Raw genomic sequence first — 21,378 nt, 5'->3', positions numbered from 1 at the left:
GCTAGTGACACCTGTAACCCATAGCGGAGCTCCTCTTCCCACTGCTTCTTTAAGGCGTAAAATTGTCTCAAGACAGAAGAAGGACTTGCTGCTCCCCTGCTTCTGGGGGATTAGCTCAAGCAGACAGACAGGGTTTAAAAGCCCTCAGGTTTCAGGTCTGCCATGCTAAAACCTGTATAGCAAGGTCTGACTGGCAGAACTCAGTCAGGATGGATGCAAATGTTTCATAGTGGTAGATACAGATGTAGGTCTGAATTTTGCTTATGGTTACTATTTTTAAAGACAGTTAAATGTTTATTCAGGAACATGAATGGAGACGTAAAACATTCTTCCCAGATTGGTAGAAAAGCATTAAAGAAGAGCAGTTATAACATTATGTTACCACATGTAAGCATGAAGCTGCACAGGGTACATATGGCTGTAAGGAGTAATGCTGCTATAATCTCCCTGGTAGCACTCCTAGGGATTTCGCTAAAGACACAGACATAAACCTGAACCACAAACAAATACACTTCACGCTCTTAGAAATGGCCAAGGGTACGAAGCATCTACAGCTATCAAAAAAACCTAACTTCATTTTCTCTCCAAAATGTATCAACAGAGGTGACAGTGCAAAGAAACATTGCCTTTTACAACAGATTTATACTACTGACAGATGGTAGGTTCTGTTCTCTTTCAAAGCACCCCACGTATGTCTCAGTCCAACATGAAATGCAGCATTATGAACGGATTTGCGAAATGCTTTAATCAAAAGAAGCTGCTGCTCACCTGATACTACAATCCTACACACGTACTACTGTCAACTCGCATCTCAACATGGTAGTAAAATACTATGTTCCCTTTGTACAAACTCTGCAAAGACCACAGAAGTAATGAAACGTTCCCTGAACTTATTTTTGCCAAAGAGAAGCTCTAACTTGCAATTAATGCTTTACTGCCTAAAGAGACATGATGACTGCATACAGTTGAAACTAAATGCAGCTTAAGAAGAATAAAGAGGAATGATGTCTGTACTCTTCAATAAAAACCTCTGTCCATCGTGTATAAGCTACTCAGATCAGTTGCAAGAACTGCCTAATGAAAAATGGTGCATCAAGTAATATATAAACATATAGATGTCTTTATATTAGAGCACATTTATTTCATGAAAGCTACATTAGAAACATTTACAAAAGCCAAGTAAGCAGCTCTAAACAATTCTCCAAAACACCATACAACTATTAAAATAAATACCACAAAAAACATTTACCTGGCCTTATTTGGATACCTCTTTCTCACACAAAAGTCCCTCTTACCTTGTTAGTTCTTCACGTAGATTGTTGGGCTCTGATGAGTAAAACTTTACACGAAAATGCAGACAATATGGTGGGCCAACTGCAAAATAGAATTCATTCAAGACAACAGTAACAGTTACTGGATGAGACATCTTATTTTTTATTACACAGAATCATATCACAAAACTTGACTGAAACTGGCTCTTTCCTACCCCAAGCTCTTAAGGCAGGAATTCCTTTGCGATAGGGAAATGCATGAAAAACATCAGGGTGAAAGGACACTTAAATATATGCACAAAATAGTTGTATATGTCAGAAGTCAATCCAACAGTCATATCACATTAAGTTGATTTGTCTTGCCAAGAGCACACGAATCTAGGTTAATCCCTATATTTAAGGACTCTATCCATCACCAAGAAAGCTGTGCATCTTGGTTCTGCAGTTGACCAAGCCCCCAGGCACCCTGTTGGTCTCGGTAAAGCCTTTCCAGGGCTCTGGGAAACAGCTGCTGCTGACAACTCAGGCCCCTTTATTCCACAGAAATTTAGATATATTTTAGGAGGATTTAACAGACCCTTCTGTGGAAGAATCATCCTTTCTGGAAACCAAAGGGTTAATTCAGCAAAAGGATAGATTAACAGTTCTTTAAAAATGTGCAGCGCTCTGCTGATTCTTGCATCTGACAGGAGGAATTTTCTCTCTCTCGGTGCTTCCAAAACCTCTGTTGTATTAACACAGCACCACAAATCCCTGAAGACTTCTCACAGCGGAGAGCAAGGAAGCTGCTAAATGAAAATCAGCCGATGTCACAGCTTACCCAAGCACACACCACTGAAACAACCAGGCCATGCTAAACCCTTGTGCAGCAGGTAAGGACTTGGTGGACCGAACACAGATTCAGGCATTCAGGACTGCCCCAAGGGATGGAGGCTCCAAGACAAGTTTTCCTATAGTCAGGATAACCATCTATAACACTAAATCATCTTCAGCTGCCTTGACTGCACTTAAACTATAATTAATGAGCCTCTAACATGTTTAATTAAGGACACGATTAAAGTAATATGAGCTACAGAGGGAAGACATCATTAAACAATCAGCAGCCCCATGCTAGGTTTTTGTCACTGGGTCTTGTCACCCCTTACAGGACACTTCTCCCCACCACCCATTTCAACTCTCTGTGCCTCCTGTATGTTCAGTATGAGATGCCAAGAGAAAATGGAAAGGCCACTTACTTTTAACTTGCTTTTTAATGCTTTTTGTGTTGTCCAACCAATGCTGAAAAATAAATTACTTTCATTGAATTACCAATAAACAAATCTCACAAAAAGAAGAAAAAAGGGGAAAAATGCTATTCATTAGAGAAGACCATTTTGGAATAACAAGTAGTTCGTTAAAACAATCTAATCCAAATCTTTCACAATTCACAGCTCTCTCAGTGCTCATTGAAGATCCTTTCACTCAAAAGTTTGTACTGCAAAATGTCAGTTTTGAACTACAGAAACCTCCTGCCGTGCCTTTTTTAAAGCCAGTCTTGAAGAAAGCAATATCTACTTTAAAAAAAAAAAAAAGTACTGACAAACCACTTTACTAAAATTTTCATCCCATCCAGACAAACAAAACAATTCTCATGTTAGTAGGTCAGCCAGCAACAATGTGCCAGAGAGGCATAACTCATAGCTGGAGACTCTGGCACTCAGTAGTGTGCGATGTTTACTTGGGGTGGAAGGGGAGAGACAAAATAAATATTGTTGGCTTTCAGACATTTTCTTTGCATGGCTCAGTGTTAGCAACAGCAAAGCTGTCTATATCCAAACATAAGGGTCAGCTCTACCTAATTCTCCAAAATCTATTCACAGGTGACATTTTAGCAATTGTCACATGGGAGGACAGTAGTTACTGCCTCACCTACTAATGCTAATTATAAGCTATATACTACATGTGAAGCCAAAATAATGGCTTCACTTACACTGCATATAACAGCACATGAAAAATAAGCTATAGATGACAGGTTGAGAGAAACATCTACACATACATGCTATGCTCCCTAAAATAATTGGATATACTCCCACTGCTGAAGAGTTTATACCAGAAATTAAAGATAAGGCTGGAAAGTTAACATAACAACTAGCAGTAGAGACCTACTTCCAAGTGCCATGCACAGTGAACAGCTCCATCCTCCAAAGGAGGTGACTCAGTTAAACAGTAAACACCCGATTTGACGTCATTGCATTGAGTCAACAGCCAGAGCAAACTACCTAGCATACCATGTCCTGCATGGTTCACAATGCCCAGGTAACACCACCTCATTTGATCAATCCCATATGTTACCGTGCAACTAATAAGATGAACTATATACTTAGCAATGCTCCTTTCATTAACCTGTGTGCTATGAAGTTCACAGCGGGCCCCACGGAGGACAGAAAAGCAACAGGGCTATGGGAAAGAACCGGTATTTTCAGGTTGCAATGCCAAGTGCAAACACATTCCTGTCTTCAGAGCAGCCCTGCCTTCTGCAGAGAGTGTATAAAGTCAGCCTGTAATGCAGCCAGGATATTCAGATTGATGTATTCACTGCAGATCAGAACAACTGAACCATCTACTGCTGCTGTGCGCACAGTTGAAAATGCTCTTATTAGCTATTAAAACAAAGTAGCTACACAAATGTATCTAATTTTTTTTTAAAATAAAACAGGAAGCTTAAGGAAAAATTAAGCAAATATTTATGTCAACTTTGCTTACACTACCAGCAAAACGGAGTTCAGCTATTTTTGTTTGTTTGCAAAGAAAATCATACAATCTTTCTTCCTGTTCCATAAACTCACTAGCTGGAAGAGACAATTTACTTACTCCTTCCTCCACCATAAAAATATACAAACTACCTACTCAGAGGCTTGCAGGTGATTTAGATAGAGGAATGGCAGAGCGCGCCATTTCTAGGCTCCAGGACTGGCTGTGCGCGCCTGCTTCATCTCCCTCCTGTTTTCTCTCATCTCCTCCACATTCCATGGGAAGGCAACCGAGAGGCCCGCAACAGGCACTGATAGCGTTTTACTCTGCTCAGCTCTTACTGCCACTGTCTGTCTACATGAGCTCCGTCTGAATGGTAAGGGGGTGTGTGGAGGAAGGGAAACAGAAACTGCTTTTAAACAGAGGGGAAGGACAAAAAAAAAAAATTAACAACAAAACCCGCCCCAAACCAACAAATGCATGGACACACACAGACGTCAGGAAAGTTAAGATTTATTCCAAGTGATTAAAATGGAATTCAAATGGACCTGGCAAAAAGTTTACATTTTGGTGAGAGTTTGCTCAGCACAGCCTACTGCTGAAATCCAGAGATAAAAGTTTGCTAAACAAAAAGCAGTATGAACAACAGACTGGACAGAGTACTGAGAGTCCTAACTAAAACAGTTTGCTGCTTCAGAAAAAAGACCCAGCAACATTTCAAGAAGGTAGGGTAAACGAGGGGGTTTTTTGTAAGATGGTGAGGCTAAAACTGGAATTTTATAGAATTAATAGGTGCATACTTAGTGCAATGCTATATAAAGTATTTCAGCATTAAGCACTACGTTAGACAAAACTGCCAGAGTAACAAACCGACATGTTGTACAATTCCATTAGGAATAGCAAGTATTTGATGCTTGCAACCTGTATGGCAGAATTAGAAATTTGCCACCTGTTACGTGTTCGACGCCTCCTTACTAGAAACATCTTTCCAGCATCACTAGAGGGAAAGCTAAATAGCCCAACAAGTTAACAACAATCTTCATCTTTCATGTCACCAGGCATGCTGCGCTATTCACTGTCAGCCTGAATCAAAGCTACTCAGATATAGCCTGTTCCCTTGGCTGCCAGATCAAGTCTGATACATGGTGGACAATCTTGCAAATAAATCCCTTTGCCATCTCCTGCCTCTTACTGGGGGGTGGGGAGAATCTATTCCTAACCATCAGACTAGCAATGAACATAGAAGTCACATGAGAACAACAAATCTTTCACTTCTTTAACTGTTTCACAATTTTTTTTAAAGAAGCCAGTATTTGAAAATTTCAAAGTGTCAGGAAGAGTTCATATTAATCTGGGTTTGGTTTTGGTTCCCCCCCCCCCCCCCAGTACATTATAAACTTAAATACCTAACTACTAATCATTTAAGCAGCTCAAAAGAAGAAAGAAGCTATCCTTCAGTTGATCAAAATTAATCTAGTGAAAACAAATTTGTTGTTAAAACAAGCAGGGAATTTCTCAATTTTTTGTTTAACTACATGTTGCTAGTTTGCTAGAGTTTTTATACCGTCAGGTGCAATTAGCTAGTAAGGCAATATACTTAGATTTAAATTGGGTAGCAGAAAGATTATCTCCTTCAGAGCCAGTGGACAATTCTGTCCACAGTAAAGGACTGGATTCTTACACTGTTTATTTAACAGGTCTCCTGAATAATCTTTGACAAGTCACTTGATTGGTCTCTGCCTTTGTTTCCAACTGCAGATTGGGTTTCTGCTAGAATGTGCCAACTCCTCTTTGCAAGAACGGCTGCCATCACAACAGTTCTTCATTTCTTAAAGCAGTTATCTCTGGCTGTTGTGTTCAGCTCTTCTGGCAAAATGCAATCTTTTCTGCTACGTTACACAGAGTGTATCATTAAAGTCCAGTTTAAACAGATTGTTATCTCTACTCTGCCTCTTTTCAGTCACACATAGTTAAGAAAAGGAAGCAAACAAAATTTGAAATCAGTTGTACCTGGTAGATTATGTAGTATCAAATACTCAATCGGGTGCTGTCTGCATTGGAAGTAACAATTTGCTGGACTAAAGCAAGCCACCAGCTATTACTGAGACAGAAAAGATTAACTCTTATTTCCCCATTTCAAGATGCAATGCTGTTATTTGATAACAGGACAGTAAGAGAAAAGAGTTTACCATAGAGAGAGTTTCACTAGTTATAACTAACCCAGTCTGAACTCTTACGAGATCTTAGAGGAACATGGAAATACTTCATAAAGCACACAGCAGAAATTGAGTTAGGATACCTAAAACATACAGTTTATTATTTTTTTCTGAAGCAAAAAGATAAATGCAATGGAGCCATTCACTACCAATACTCAACACTGTAGACTGCACAAGCTTAACATAGTTAACATGATTTTTATAAATATAAAATGGTATGCAATGGGCTGTTTTCTAATTTCTGTTGGTAGGAGGTATGCATGCTTCTGAATGACATCCCTCTGTTAGTGTAACAGTCTTTTCCTCCTTTATTTTAAACGTCTCTGTTCTGCAAGAGGTTTAAGACCACTTTCACTACTGGAAACTGCAGCCCAGCAGCTAATCCTGCTAGTGATGAAGTTTGCTTCAGGTGCTGAACACAAATTATTTTCTCAGAAGAGAATGTTCTTTACAATACAAGCTAAGCATAAAACTTGATGGCAGTAATTCTGAAAAGAAGCCATCAGGTTGTAAGTGTGCTTTGGGGTAGATAACAGTGTCCAAAGCTGTCAGCTTCTTTCCAAGATTCAAGCTTGGGGAGTTTTTTGCCATTTTTACCATTAAAAAGATTACTTTTGCTGATGAGAAAGTTAATGGCATTAGCACAAGAAAACTTTCTTCACTCAGTAAAAGAGCCAAGTGCATGCTCTAGTTTTGCCCCTTCCTCTCTGCATCAGCAGCATCAAGAATTTCTACGTGATGTGCCAGGCTCTGGGTTCCTACTGGTCCAGCCTGCCTAAGGATAACTGAAGGGGAGACAGGAACCCAGACAAGAAAGACAAGAAAGGAAGAGACAACAGCATTATAATATGTTAGAATGGTCACTTAAACACACCACAGAGCTTCTGCACAAAACACAACTCAAAAAAGACAGCTTTCGTATAGCATTTTTGTCAATGTTAAGATTTAACTTGGGGGGGGGGGGAAGGGGGAAGAGCACCGCTACTCACCGCCACTTGTGCAGAATCCATGAACCTTAATCCAAAGTAGTCACTTTCAATAAGGTCCAGATGATACATGATCTGTTCAAACAGGAGCTGCCCTTTGGCTTTTTTCTGAAAATATAAAAGGATTTAGGACTTCGCAGGTAGATTTACTGTAGCATCTACTGTCTTCTAGGCATACTTTATATTGTAATTCCAAAAGTAAGAGAATTCCAAAATTAAGCTTCTGAAAAGATAACGTGGAAATTATTTTTTTCTCTCCTATTTTTTGATGGCTGTTTTTCTGAAAGGGAAAAGCACACATATTATCCTTACAAGACTTGCATAATGTCCTTTTTTGGAAAATAGCAACAATGACTTGCACAACACAGTGTTAAAATGTCATTTCATCATCGCCCCTTTTAGGTTTTCCTTACCAAAGTTCTATTGAACTGGAAATATAGCTAAGTACACAATTGCAACGACTAATGCACTGGAAAATTTTTCAGAATAAAGTATAGCAATTTGCTTAAGAATTTATTACTATGTGATATCTAGGCAATTCACCAGATTTGAAGCAGGTAGCAAAGCATATTGAATCAGGCTATAGCATTCCATTAGCAAGTCTTTTAACAACTGACAGGAAACAGGCTGGGGCAAACAACTTTAACAAATAGTACTTAGATAATGCATCTACAAAAGTGAGTTTATAAAACTCACTTGTAGGTGCAAAAAGCCACTGCATATGTTCATGCATAATTTATGAAAAAACTTAGCTTTAGCCCCAAGTAAACATCATTTTTACAGTGATGATCTAAAAAATTAAACAGTTGTTTTTAAAGAGAAGGCACATAAATAGCACTGGGCAGTTTCTACGCAACATACATTTTTCATGCTATGAACTCCATAGTAATACACTGAAAGAAGAGCTTAGCGGTAATACCTGAGATGCCTAAAAGTTATAAAAATACATTAATAAATTATTAGTAGATCAGAGTACAAGTCATGGTGTTGAGAAGAATTATTTTTAAATGCAAAGAAATGCACAAAGGATTTATGCTTACTCTGCAAGCAATTTAAGTATTTCTCCATTTCCATAATACTATCCATCTTGCAATCTTTTATCTTAATATTTATACATTCACAACTTGAGAAATGGACTAACCTTCTAAGCATATTTTATAGTAAGCTACTAATTGACAGTTAGTCCACCCCTCAAAATTCCTGGCCAGCCAGAATTCTTATTCTCAGAAATAATCTGGTTTAATCACAGTGTCATATCCATGTAAGAAAAGCAGCATGCATAATTTTTGCCACCTTCCTCTAACTTGATCTTCAAATATTTTATATTCAGCTTTGCAATTGTAATCATTGGTTTACTCTATGCTTTAGTTAAATCCAATATGACATTTCACAGCCCAAAGTAAAATCTAAGAAAAGTCTGTAAACCGAACCTGCCTAAGCAAGTTCTCCCACAGTTATTTATTTCCAAGTATTTGGGGAGGTAGAGAGAATACAAGGCAATTACACCAGCAGGCAACTTCACATGCACATAGCACCTATAAAACATTGTATAATGAAAATGCTGAGATGTAGACTTCATCAAACTCATTCAGGGCAAGTTTCTTATGTTGACTTCAAGAAAAAGTACTTCTCAGGCAACAACAGATTTATTAAACACAAGCAAGACTCTCCTAAGAGAAACCTTAACGCAAATCACCTACACATACCAAATCACCAACCACGCATTTCTTCCACTGTTTTGAGTCTGTAGCATCCTTCTTGAAAGAGCAGGGCATTGAGATGTTGCTATTTTCTCTCAGCACAGGAGATCATTTGCTTAACCAGTAAAAGGTACTAATGCAACAGCAAAAGTAGAAAAATGTTTTATTTTGCATTAAGCTTTCAGCACCTTGTCTAAAACTGGACAAAAAACTTCCCTTATTGGGCAGAACACTGTAGATCCTTCACAATTCCTAAGTCATCTCTTAAAACTGTAATTAACCAGTTATCCCATTCAAATTCCCTCCTGGGGACAGGCAATGGAGCACTTCAACTTGAGCCTGGAATTACTACATGTACTACCTCACACCACCAACCACCAAACCTCATTATTGTTCAAAATTCTGCAGTGTCAAATTAGTTTTAGAGCATGTTCACCTTTTTGGTAATCTCAACAAAGGTCTCAAAGATCAAGTGGACCCAGAATGACTAATGTGGGAGAAAGTCCCTGAAGAAGAGCGCTGGAGTGGTTGTGGAAAGATATGCAGGGCTAATGGTCATTTGCTGACTTAAATCACCAAGGCTGTCAACATGGAATTAATTATGCAATACTCTGCATATGACTTAAACTGTCAGTGGTTGTATTTGGCACGAGTCAGCAAAAGTTTCACAAATGCTTTAATGTTTAATTCAAATTTTTTCTTAAAGCCTTAAAATCCATCCTCCTTATATTTAAACAAACGGCAACCAAAAATATTACTTTGTAACCAGTCAATTCTTAGGAATCAAACAATTTCTTTATATTCAAGAAATTGCGATCTCAAGGTTTCTTTTGAAAGGCATAGCAATGATACACTTTTATTACATTTTCTGGTGAAAAATTACCATAGCTCTCTAATGGCAACATTCATCTTAACTGACATTTTATCCTGCTACTACCCCATGCTCCCCCCCCCCCCCCACCTTTTCTTTTCCTTGCAGCAGAGCTCAGGTTCCTCTCAAAGCACAAATATTTTCAGGCTGCTTAATGGTTACCAATGAACTATTAACGACTTCACTCACAAGCACTCCAGCCAGTGTCCGGTCCTCCCTTTAGGGCAGAAATTAAACTCCTCGCGAGTTTGTAATTCTGTAAAACCCGACTACCTGATTTACAGTTTGCTATACTGTGGTAGGAGGCAACAGCAAACATCTCACAGCAGGAGAGTCACCAGCTGAACTGGGAAACTTAAATAAAATATATCACTTATGTAGGGCAGGGCATCTAGGGGTTTTGCCACACTTTGGAATGAGATAAAAGCATCTTTTGATTGCTTTGGTATGAATCGTGCCCCTCCTCCCCCCGCCCCTGAATGGAAGGGATGCTCCCAACTATGTCCTACTGACATCTCATGCTGCTTTTAACTGCAGTTGCTGGCTGAGTAGGTGTTACAAAGGCTGGACTTAACCCCGGTAGCTCAGCAGCAGGGATGGGTAAAGCCAACTCCGGTGTTCACCTGGGCAGGCTGGTTTGTCCCTTCATCGCTGGGATGAGGTGATACAGAGACATCCACCTTGGCTCAGGCATCTCAGTACTGCCTAAAACCAGAGGCAGTGTTTATACCCTTCTTCTCATGGTCTCAGAGGTAAAGGTTACTTCATGGACACACATTCAAGAGCATAAGCCAGCAGCAACTTGGTGCTCCACAACTTGCGGGTCTGATCTAAAAGCCATTTTCAGTACTAGCAGCAGCCAGTACAGACCAGCACCTGTGAAGCAACACTAGCTTACAACAGCTGGGGATGGGACCCTTGTGCTGGGCAGGGTCCAGCTGAATGGCTCACTACTTCAGGTTTTTATCAGGTTTTTAATCACAGTGAAGTACTTGAACCTTCCAAAACTTGGAAGAAAATAAAACGAAACCAAAGAAGCCCACCTAATGAATTTACTAACTAAAATGCTTATCAGAAAAGGATTTTTCTCTTTATTTCTTGTCTATGTGAAGAAAAGGGGATCCCATGAACTCTGAAAAAAGAGATGAATAGGCTTTACTTTCATGGGACACCTTATCCCTTGTGTCTTTGGAGCTGCACTTTTCTGTCAGATTTCTTCAAGTGATTATGTTAATGTTACTTATTACTAATAATTAATGGTAGCTATTGTCTTCAGTAGTTACTGAAGGGCAAAAATCTCCCTTCATGGTTTTTGCCAACTCATTAGGAGGGTTACCATTCATATTCATACCGGTTTCCTCAGAAGACCCCATTAAACCCCCTGCAGAAGCTAGGGACCCCTATTCAGGATTTACAGCTACCCCTTGCTAGGATGTCACCTGTGCACGTTTGCAGACCGTGGCAGTGTGAGAGCAGCAGATGAGCCTGTCCATTTTTTATGAAGTTACTCTCCCTTCTCCCAAATGACATGTTTCAAAAAAATAAGCCATGGGAAATCTCCAACAGTGAGCCCTAAGGGAAAAAGATTTCATCTCGATATCATGAAAACAGTATCTATAGTTAACACCATTAAGGTTTGCTGGAGAATTGGAGGGTCAAACCCCCTTATCTTTACAATGGCAGTGTTAGAAGTACACATTATTTGTATCACCCTGATCTTCTTATGGCCTTAAGTACTGATCTACAAATGGAGTTACTCCTCTCCTCAAACTTCAAGCATCAATCTTTCAAATAACTTTTCCAAACTCCCCAGTGAATTTTCTCCTCCATCTGAAGACGCTGCTGGCAGCAAAACACCAGTTCTGCTTCTCTCTCTGGTTTATCCCCAGCCTTTGACAACATGCACCATATATTCTTGTAACGAGTAAAAAGCCCTGCAGGTTGGAAGGCTGCAGAGAATAATTTCTAGCTCCAGAGGCAGAACTTAACAATTCTTCTATTTACTTAATCTCTCCCAAATATAGGAAGATAAACATTTGGGATTAAACATTTTGTTGTGTTATTCTCTGGAGAAAGAAAAAGGTATCTCCCAAAAATCTTATAAAGAATTCAATACCCATTATAACTGTACTTTTATTAGAATTAGGATTTTAATGTACTGTGCTCAGGCTTATTGTCCCTATACATAAAAAGATAAAGATTCGAAACATTTGTACTTGTCAGTTTCTTTTGCCAGAAGTCTCTTTCTTTTCCTCTCCCAGAAAGTTTGTATCTTCTAGTTACACATTTGATTTAATCAATTTCTGAATCTATCTCCTAATGTTCTTTCTCATGCAGAATATATCCAAACCCCTTGTCCAGCATTAAGATTTGGAGATTAAATACCTCCCTCCGGTATATTCTCAAACGTTTCAGTTTTATTTGGTGTTCCACCTGCAGGTTTCTCAGGAGTAGTCTGGTTAAGAGCGTATGTCTCTGGTTAAGAGCTCAGTCTTTGAGCTCTTTCCAGGGGCAGTTCAGTGGGAAAGCAGGGCTTCAGACAAAATTTGCTGTTATGCTGCGAGATAGGAATGCTAAACCTTTGGGCAACTAAACCAGCCTGCAGCACCGTCCCCAGAAGCACTCGGCCGTACACTGAAGGCCAAACAAATCGCTCTGATAGCAGCTGCAGCTCACTTCCAGCTGCTCCCTTCCTCCTTTTCCAGCCGCACCAGGGCATCCATCGTTCATCGCAGCAAACCTGAAATGCTCACTTGCCATCAACCCAAAACAACTGGGCTCCCAGCACGACTCCATACAGGCAGTCTGCGATTCTGCTGCTGCTCAGAAGTGCTGAAACAACTCGGCACGTACTATGTATGTCTTGCATTCAATCTCAATATGCATTTAAATCTGGCGCCCCAGGAAGCACTGGATCAACCTGCACTACAGCTCGGGCCCCCTTACACCACACAGACAGCACCTCTGCTTTGTAACACCCAGCTCTGGATTGATTTTTTCCAGTTTCAGTCCCCTAAAGGTCTTTCAGTAGTTTAAGCAAATAGCCAAAAGCATTTCAACAGTTTAAGACAAAGACCACATGGGAAAAAGTTTTAATCCACAACTTTATAGTCTTAACGCACACGCAAATATTTATTTACTCATTACTTTTGTCAGCTAAGATTTATTTTGGAAATTTAAAAGCCAGCTTTGAACACTGAGATTACTCATTTTACTTGAAGACTGATTTTTCCAACATTTTTAGCATTACTAGATTTTCTTTCTAATCAGCATCTGTGCCACGGATGACATTCTGTATTTCATATTTACAGCTAGAAATATTCAGCAAGTAGCCACAAATATTCTACAAGCTTAAAGAAAAAAAAAAAAAAAAAGATTACTGAGTAAAAACAACTATCCCACTACATCTCTGATCTTGTAGTTGGATCCACACAAAAAGTCATCAGCACTCATTAACAGTTTGCTGGACATGTTTTTGGCATTCCAGATAGATTTCTTAATTTTATTTGAAATAATCACTGCAAATAGAGTCCTTTTTATCTTATTTGGTAAGCATTACTCTAAAACTGTAAACAGCTTAGCTAATTCCTGCTATTCCACAGAGTTCTGGGACTGGTTTATATAAGAATTTGTTTTAATGATACTTCATTATAATAAGGACAAAACCACCTTGTTTTGCAATCACCATTATTAAATTTCATGCATGCATAAGTAAGGAATATTCTAAGATTAAAAACTACTCAGAGAACATCCATTCTTATAATTTGTGTCTTTCACATTACACCACTAGTTAGCCTTTGCCTAAAACTTAGGTTGCACGTACAGAAACTGGAATACAATTAACGCTCTATTATCCATGAGAAGATTATGTAAATTGTGGGTTAAGCAGGGTCAGGTTTTTTTACTGAAACACCCCTGGCTTCCACGAAGCACAGTGCTGTTTCTGTAAGACCCCATACTTACTATCTGTTGCTACTGTAAGGCTGACCTTGTTCCCCCACAGAAAGCTGTCCACAAATTTTAAAAAAGGTGCATATTCCAAGTGTATCCCTGTAATTTAATTCACATTATTTATCTTGCCATTTTTCCCATTTATCTAGAATATCTTTCCCCTCTCCCAATTACTACTATGAATAGCGTAGAATTGACTATCTCTACAACAAATATTCAGTTTTTAGATCTTTTGATTTAAAAATCCTCTGGAGCACTCCAGTACTCAAAACAGCACTTTATCTGAAATTCTTGACAAACATTTCTGTTCACTAGTATTTCATAAGCTGTTGGTGACTCCAATTAAAAACAACTTTCAAGGAAAAACACTGCTATGATGGCCGCCTCCTCCCCAGAAGAGCCAGTATTCCAGCTGTTGAGGTGTTCCCTTAGGAGCCCAGGCTGGTATGACTGAGCTGATGGAGTCTTCAGGTACTGTTCACCGCTTTTGGGAAATCCAGAGGTGCAGTGGGGGAAGATGGAGTTTAGTTTTGCATGGGAACAGGATTAAAAGTAAGGTATGGGATGTCAGCAAAACAGCTCTTGTCCTCTCACTGCTCATACCACTATGCAAATACTCCACCCATGGATCAAACAATTAGAAGAAAAAGCACAATCTGACTTTTGTCCAAAGCTGAACTTGAGGTAAGTTAATAGTAAAACAGCAGGTATGACAAACATCAACAGCAGCACAGTCAACAGACACCATATATTTTATAAAAAAACTTCTCATAGGTAAAAAAATACAAGCTTCTCAGTGTTTCACTAAGCACACAAGTCTGTTAAAATTATTAAATGCATTTGGACCAACATAAAGCTTCAAAAAAGTGCTAATAGACAAGGAAAACTGTCGGGGCAAAACACAACTTTAGAATCTGAGATGAAGGTGGGGAAAAAAACCCCACACTTTTCAATCTGCCCCAACATAACACTGATAACTCACATAAAGTTCATGCCTCCCATTTTGAACATACCAAAGAGACAGTAAATAGTATACATAACACTGTCATTGACATGGCTCCAGAGCAAGTAGATTCTTAAAAAGAATCCAGTCTATGTACTGCATAGGACTGTAGCTTTGATGAACAGTTCAAATCAGACAATTTTGTAATTAAAAACTACAGAAGAAATAGAAAAGTACACAGATTAAGTGGCTTGACAGACATCATAGATAAGATCAGTGGACAAAAAGCAGAGTTACTGCTCAAATCCTGGCTCTGTGTTTAATAAATTAATCTCAACTGTATCATTTACAGCATGTCCCTTCTGTCTCATTAACAACATTCGTAAAAATATCGGTCTTTGCTGCTTAAAGAGACTCTGAAACACGTTTGGCTTACCTGATAATGTTCTCTGTGGTGGGGTTTTTAACTTTTTTTTTAAATTTAAACAGAAATTCAGCAATCTGAGATTGAACTATATGAACTCCAGAATACTCTTCTTTCAGTAGCAAATTCACTGTAAGGGTATATAGCTCAACAAGCATTTTAAACAAGCATAAGCCTGATACCACCTCTAAATGCTTCTTCACCACATTTGGGGAGGCACATGGGGAACCAGATTGGAGAATCGCTCCAGCTGGAAACTAACGTAACAATTACACTGATTATTTTCAGCCACAGCATTTTTTGACTTAGCTTACTGCCTGGCTGCCAAAAAAATGTTTCTTCTGCCAAGGGCTATGCGAAAACAAGGACAAATGCAATAATGAAAGCAACATCTTTTCTTCCTGTGGCAGCAACAACTTATGCCACTGTAAAGTATTTATGTGGCCATGGATTAAAAAAGGTACAGCATTCATTCCTGCCAAGACAGCTCTTTCTCTGGCTGTGAACTAACCGGTTTGCTAAGTTATTCAGTCTTAAGAAACACTTTCTGCTATTTTTTTTTTTTTAAATAAAACAATTTCACAGAACGTAGGTAGACAACGGGACTACGTGCAACTGAACTGGCAGACCGGAGGGCACCTCTTTGAGATAACAAGAGCTCATTTTAAACCAAATCTACTGCCAACAAAGTAACAGAACCAGTCTTGGAAAAGGCCTTTGCTCAAAGAGGACAATGATTCTCAAGGAAAATTTTTGTAAAAGAAAAAAAATCTGTATATAGACACATGTATTTTTAATTTAGCTTTAGATTTTAGAAAGCAATGTTGTTTTGCCAGGGTTTTGTACCTTCCACTTCATTCCCTGTCTTCCCCTCCTTGCTTTTTTCTTTCCTCTTTAAGAGTCAACCCCAAAATATGAATGATGCAAGCGGAGACACAAGAACACACACATTAAGGAGTCTGAAAGGAAACATTTAATCTACTTTTAATTTATTGTATTTTAATCACCAAAGGAACTGGTACATGTCAGCCACTGATGATGCACTGTAATTACTGCATCTAGCTATGTTGATTTAGCATATTTGTTTACTGTTACTCATAACTTAGATGTCTACAGACATCTTTATATTGGCTTATAAAGAAAAAAGCAAGAATGAAAAAAGTTTCCCATAGAAATAAATAGTTACTACTGCACCCTGATCTAAGTTTTACAGTCCAAATGGCAGGTCACGACACCTCTTCAGGTTCAATTTATGCTCCTCAAAGCCTTAGAAATGTTGTTAGAGGCGCCAGGAATTTGCCTACAGAGCCAACTTCAGCTCCAAAGATTACTGCTCTGGTTGTGTGGAGACACCAATTTAAACTTGAGTACTTTTTAAGTGTAACTCTTGCTATAAAGTGTTTGTGGGCATTCCTGGCCTCAAATCAAACATCCCAGGCACTAAGCAGCACTGGGTACGTTCATTACATTGTTTAAGAGATGTACAAATTAGTTTTACTGCCCTCTATAAACACCTATCTGTATAATAATTTTGCAAATAAAGATGCCAAACTATTTCTTTAACTCTAGATTACTTTGGGTTCTGGATACCGCAAGAGTTACTTCTGCTCACTATGTCAACACCACCACTCAATACTGTAACAAGTTGAGCCTCCCTCAGACTACCTAACTTTTATAAACACTCTACAATTGTGCTTAAAATAAGAAAGAGAGAAAAGAAAAGCCATTTCAACAATGGCTGCTCCGCTCGCTGTTTCTAGCCAGCAGCTCCAATGTCAGCGCAACTGTTATCACAGCCAAAAATCCTACAGAACTAGTCAGAAGGTCTCGCAGACTCACAGATTCCTAACTCAGCTATGTGAGCTCAAAACAAGTCACTAACAACAATAACACATGGTAATGGAAAAACAGAGCACATCACTTGTATTGCTACTGTTCATCCTGTTGGCCAAAATCAGGTATATAATTAAGCAGAGCAGAACAGACACATGTATATTAAGGGAGCTTTAGAAATGTAAAACAGTGGCTAACACCTCACTCCAAATAAAGCACTATGCTATGAGACAATCCCTGCTATACAATCTGCCCTGAGGAGGGGAAGGAAGTAGAATTCTTCTCTTCCCCTCCCCTCTCAAGTTAGTGTTAAACACTGCATCTATCCCTGACACAAAATCAAAACAAACAAAACCCACACAGAAATTACTGCTAGTACTTCTGCTCATCCCTCCTCTTCAACAGCTACACCAAGCGATTTACCTTCCTTCTCAAGATACATACATAGCTCACTGAAAAGAAAATCCAATTCATCCAAAACATTACCCTCCCTAAGTTAAGCCTTGGCACAATAACAGTAACACACTAAAAGTGTTCAATGTATAAGGCACAACAACATCTAACAAAACACGTTCTAGTTTCAGTGAATAACTAAGTTAACTATTCTTTCAGTACCTTTTTATGACCAGTAATTTAGTGGGCATCAAATCACAGGATCGATTGCTATGACAAATAGATAAGCCTTTACCCAACTTGTAAATAGCAAAGAGCACAATCAGATTGACACAAGCCAACAGTATTTAAAAAACAAATTTGCATCACTCTTACCGGTAAGTCCACGCTGACATCTGTTCCATCCAGCAGTGCTACTCGGCAAGTAATGATGGATTTTGCATCCCCAGCTGCAGGGATGTGGGTTGCAGCTCTTTGGGCCTCTCTTAGCCGTTCCTTCTCTGCATGCTTACGCATAGACCGCCGTCCAAGGGTTCGACGGAAAAAGCTCAGCATCTTTGCTACGAAATCCAAGACAGAAAAAGAATGTGTTAATGTTAGTTTTTCACAAAAAAAATAATAGCCCGCATTTAAAGTTCTTAGAAAATGCCAGACTTTGCTAAAGAACTGTTAGAGATTCAAACGTCCATTTCACTACTTTGGATTTCAATACCCACAGTCTTTGGCTACTTTGAAAAAAAACTCAGCGCAAACCTTTGATGGTAGCTGGGGTGATTTTTAGGATGACCTGAAAGTGCATTTGGGGTAAAACAGCAATCGTATATACACCATACAGTTAACTGCAATCTTTAATTAATACAAACGCTACTGCACTCTTCAATGAGATAGTGATGTTCTCTCAAAGCTAGAAAGCAACATACTGCCAACTATTTCCATGGCTGACATACTCCATTTCTCTCATTTAAAAAAAAAAAAAAAAAGTTTTAAACGACCCTTCCCGCCCTAGAACTTCTCTTACAGACCAGGGACTCTGGTGCTGAGCCTTTCAAGGAAAGGCTGTGCACACAGGCGAGTTCCCGTCTCTCTGCAGCCACAGCTGTGCCGAGGCTCCCCACCGGCGCAAGGGACGGCGGCCGCTCAGCCGCTCACCGGCACCGGGATGGCGCCTCCCGCCACCGGGGTCCCCGGTCGCCGCGAACACCCGAAGCTCGGTGATGAGTCAAGGCTTGAACCCCACAACCGGCCGGTCTCCCCGGAGAGCAACCCGGCCCACGAGCACGGCGCGCCGAAACCCGGCGCTGCCCGGCCGTCTCAGCGGGGGAGCCGGCAGGGAACGGCCCCCACCCCGCTCAAATCCTCCTCCCCAGGCCACGCCGGGCGCCCCCCGCCCCAGCCCCCCCCCCGCCCTTACATAACGCCCAAAGACCAGCGTCCGCCTCCACCCCGGCCCGCGGCCCCGCTCCTGCCCCGCCTCCCCGGCGGCCTCGCCTCAGGGGTCGCGGCGCGCCCTCCCCCGCCGCGGTCCCGGCCTCTCGGGCACCGCCGACCCTCCGTGAGGCCGCTCACCTGGCGGGCGGCCCCACGGCCCGGGCGGCGGGAGCGGCGGAGCCGGGGGCGGCGGGAGCGCGTCCCCGCGGCGGCTCCTCAAGGCCCTGGGGGCGGGCGGGGGGCGGTGAGGGAGCCCCCGGGAGGGGGCGGGCCTCCGAACATGGCGGAGCGATGTGGGAGGCCCTTAAACGGGCGACGACTCGCCGTCCATTTCCTCCTGTCCACGCTTACTCACCTGGCGGCTTCCGCCGCTGCTCTTTCCCGCTCAGCGTAGGGACGGAGATCGAGGCGGCAGGGAAGGAAAGCGGCGGGCGGACGGTAAGCAGCGTACTGTGGTTGGCGGCGCTCAGTGCGGACAGCTCCCCTTTAAAGGGGCGGGTTCCAGCGGAGAAGGGGCGCCCCCGCCCCGAGCCAGGTGGTTTCGCCCGGCGAAGGGCCGCCGCGGGGGGCGGCGGGGCCCACGTGCTGCCTGGGGGGGGGGAGAGGCGGGCGGCAGCGCGGGCAGCGCGGCGTGGAGCCTGGCGCCCACCGCGGACAGGGGCCGGGCGACGGCAGCGATCGGGAAACGCTCTAACAGGGTGGCACTTCGTTTTCAGCCTTCGGGATGGCTTTCAAATTAATTCGCAAAAATTTGTGGGATTTTTTGCTAACACAGTAGTAGTGGAAGGTTCCCTCAGCTGGCCAGCAGCAACAAGGAGCCTCAGGCAAACGCACTCTTAAAACCATCTAGTTTAGAAGAAAATCGTCTCTCTAAATGCTGCCTGAAAGGACAACTGTAGCAATATATTAAATAAAGCGGAACTGGCCACAAACTAACACTGTTAGTATTTATGCAGTGAAGATTATGATGACAAAATGCAGTTTGTAATCTAATGTCATTGGCAAACACAAATACAGTTTGTTCCAGTGTTCTATACTTCTATCATTTTTCTTACTTGTTATTCCAGCGTAACGGGAAAAGCCCCGCTCAGTGGCATTGCCACAGCAGTTACAAAGGGCTGCACTTGACTGTATTTTTGGGCACGTAAATATTTATGTTCAAGCTAGTATTTGAGATCTCCGACTAGAAAACCTCAGGGAAGGTGATATAAACAGAAGGCAATAAAAACTCTGCTTGCAAAGCGTCGTGCCAGCTAATAGACACTGCTCTGGGTAAATGAGCTCCAGACTTCTTCAAAATCCCAGGATAACTGGGAATCCAGCCTATCTAACAGTATGGGAAAGCAGAGACTTTGGCTTGTTATTGGGACTACATTTGCCAACAATAATGGAACACTTTCTACACTCGGCTATGAAACCCTGTCTGAGGTAACTGGTTACTCACCTGCCACGCAGAGGAACTGGCATAATGAAACACCTGTTAGTACACTGATATGGCAAAATCAGCTCCAGCGCCCGAATATGCATTGAGTTATCTTGATGTCATTTGCTGAAATGGGGGAAAAAAAAAAAGCTGCCGGCTAATTGCCCAGTATTTGCTGACTAAGCAGCAGGCTGATTTTAATGTTAAATGTCAATTATTTTAGGACGTCTTTGTGGACAACAGAGCAATCCTCCTGCCACAAGCAGGAGCAAGGCAAGCTTAGGGGAAGGTGAGATTCAGGTTCATGCCTGGTTACTCACTCAGAAACACAAATCATAAAATGGGGGATTTAGATACTTTTTATCAAGGCAGCAGGGACTATGCTTCCGGTAGTCTGCCCGGAAATACATGTGGGAGCTTGCAATAAAGTTCCCAGAGGAAACATACAAAACCATATTATATTTAAAAAGGAAAAAAATTATCTTGGAGGTTTTCAGGTATCTGATGAATTCTCAGTGCAGATCAACTACCTGATCATTTGCATAACAGGGATGCTTAGTTTTTAGCAGAGATCTGTTACATAAATGGCACTCTCCTTGCCATTAAGTCTATACCAAGTCACATATTCCTATTAGGCAAAGCATTCTGGAGAATAAATTACCTGATTCTTAGAGGCTGTCCCTAAATTTTCTGCCCATCTTCAACTACTTTCTCAAACTGAGCTTCTTTCCACTCTGTCACTCACAAGATCCCTTACCACCATCATCTCCATTATTCCCAGCTTCCTTTCTTTGGCTTCAGTGACAGAGTTTTGCTCATTTTTGCTCTTCCTGCTTCATACCAGCTTCTTGCTACTCACTACGTAATTGCAGTCTACTCCTTCCTCGCTATTTGCTACTCAGATACAGTCCAAGTATATGCACATGCAACTGTGGTATCTGTGACTTGTCTTCTATCCAGTCTTCCTATTCCAGTTTAAACAAATTTCTTCCTTTTTAGTATATCTTCTTACTTCTGTTTCTCTCGAATGCTTTCCCAGTAGTTTATCTTTTTGAACTTCAAATCCAAACACCTTGTCCTCACTTTAAAGTTCTAAATTAATTCAGCCAAATTAAGAAGATAGGGGTCTCTCTTAGACTCATCCCTCCTGAGATTTTTTTTGTCTTGCCTCCTAAATGCTTTCATCTTCTTTTCCTACTTTTGCTTTGA

At 41.0% G+C, this 21,378-nt stretch overlaps 1 protein-coding gene across 9 annotated transcripts in view; it reads right to left on the bottom strand.

Annotated features, from left to right (window-relative positions):
* Positions 1 to 19,231, bottom strand: part of EPB41L5 (erythrocyte membrane protein band 4.1 like 5) — a 59,246-nt gene extending 40,015 nt beyond the window's left edge. For 4 of the 9 annotated variants that reach the window (XR_012836158.1, XM_075757009.1, XM_075757013.1 and 1 more), the window contains exons 1-5: positions 18,885 to 19,087; positions 17,694 to 17,878; positions 7,207 to 7,311; positions 2,507 to 2,549; positions 1,296 to 1,374 (exon numbers count right to left, since the gene is read on the bottom strand). Coding sequence is in view for 7 of the 9 variants with exons in the window: in XM_075757009.1 (XP_075613124.1) it covers positions 1,296 to 1,374; positions 2,507 to 2,549; positions 7,207 to 7,311; positions 17,694 to 17,873 (407 nt within the window). In the remaining 2 variants the exon portion in view is untranslated. The other 5 variants (XM_075757010.1, XM_075757011.1, XM_075757016.1 and 2 more) reach the window with 5 other exon arrangements.
* Positions 19,232 to 21,378: the final 2,147 nt, after the last annotated feature.

Source organism: Balearica regulorum, chromosome 6, assembly GCF_011004875.1.
Source record: "Balearica regulorum gibbericeps isolate bBalReg1 chromosome 6, bBalReg1.pri, whole genome shotgun sequence".
NCBI lineage: Eukaryota > Metazoa > Chordata > Aves > Gruiformes > Gruidae > Balearica > Balearica regulorum.
The sequence above is the reverse complement of the archived record's forward strand: the minus strand, read 5'-3'. Positions and strand labels throughout refer to the sequence as shown.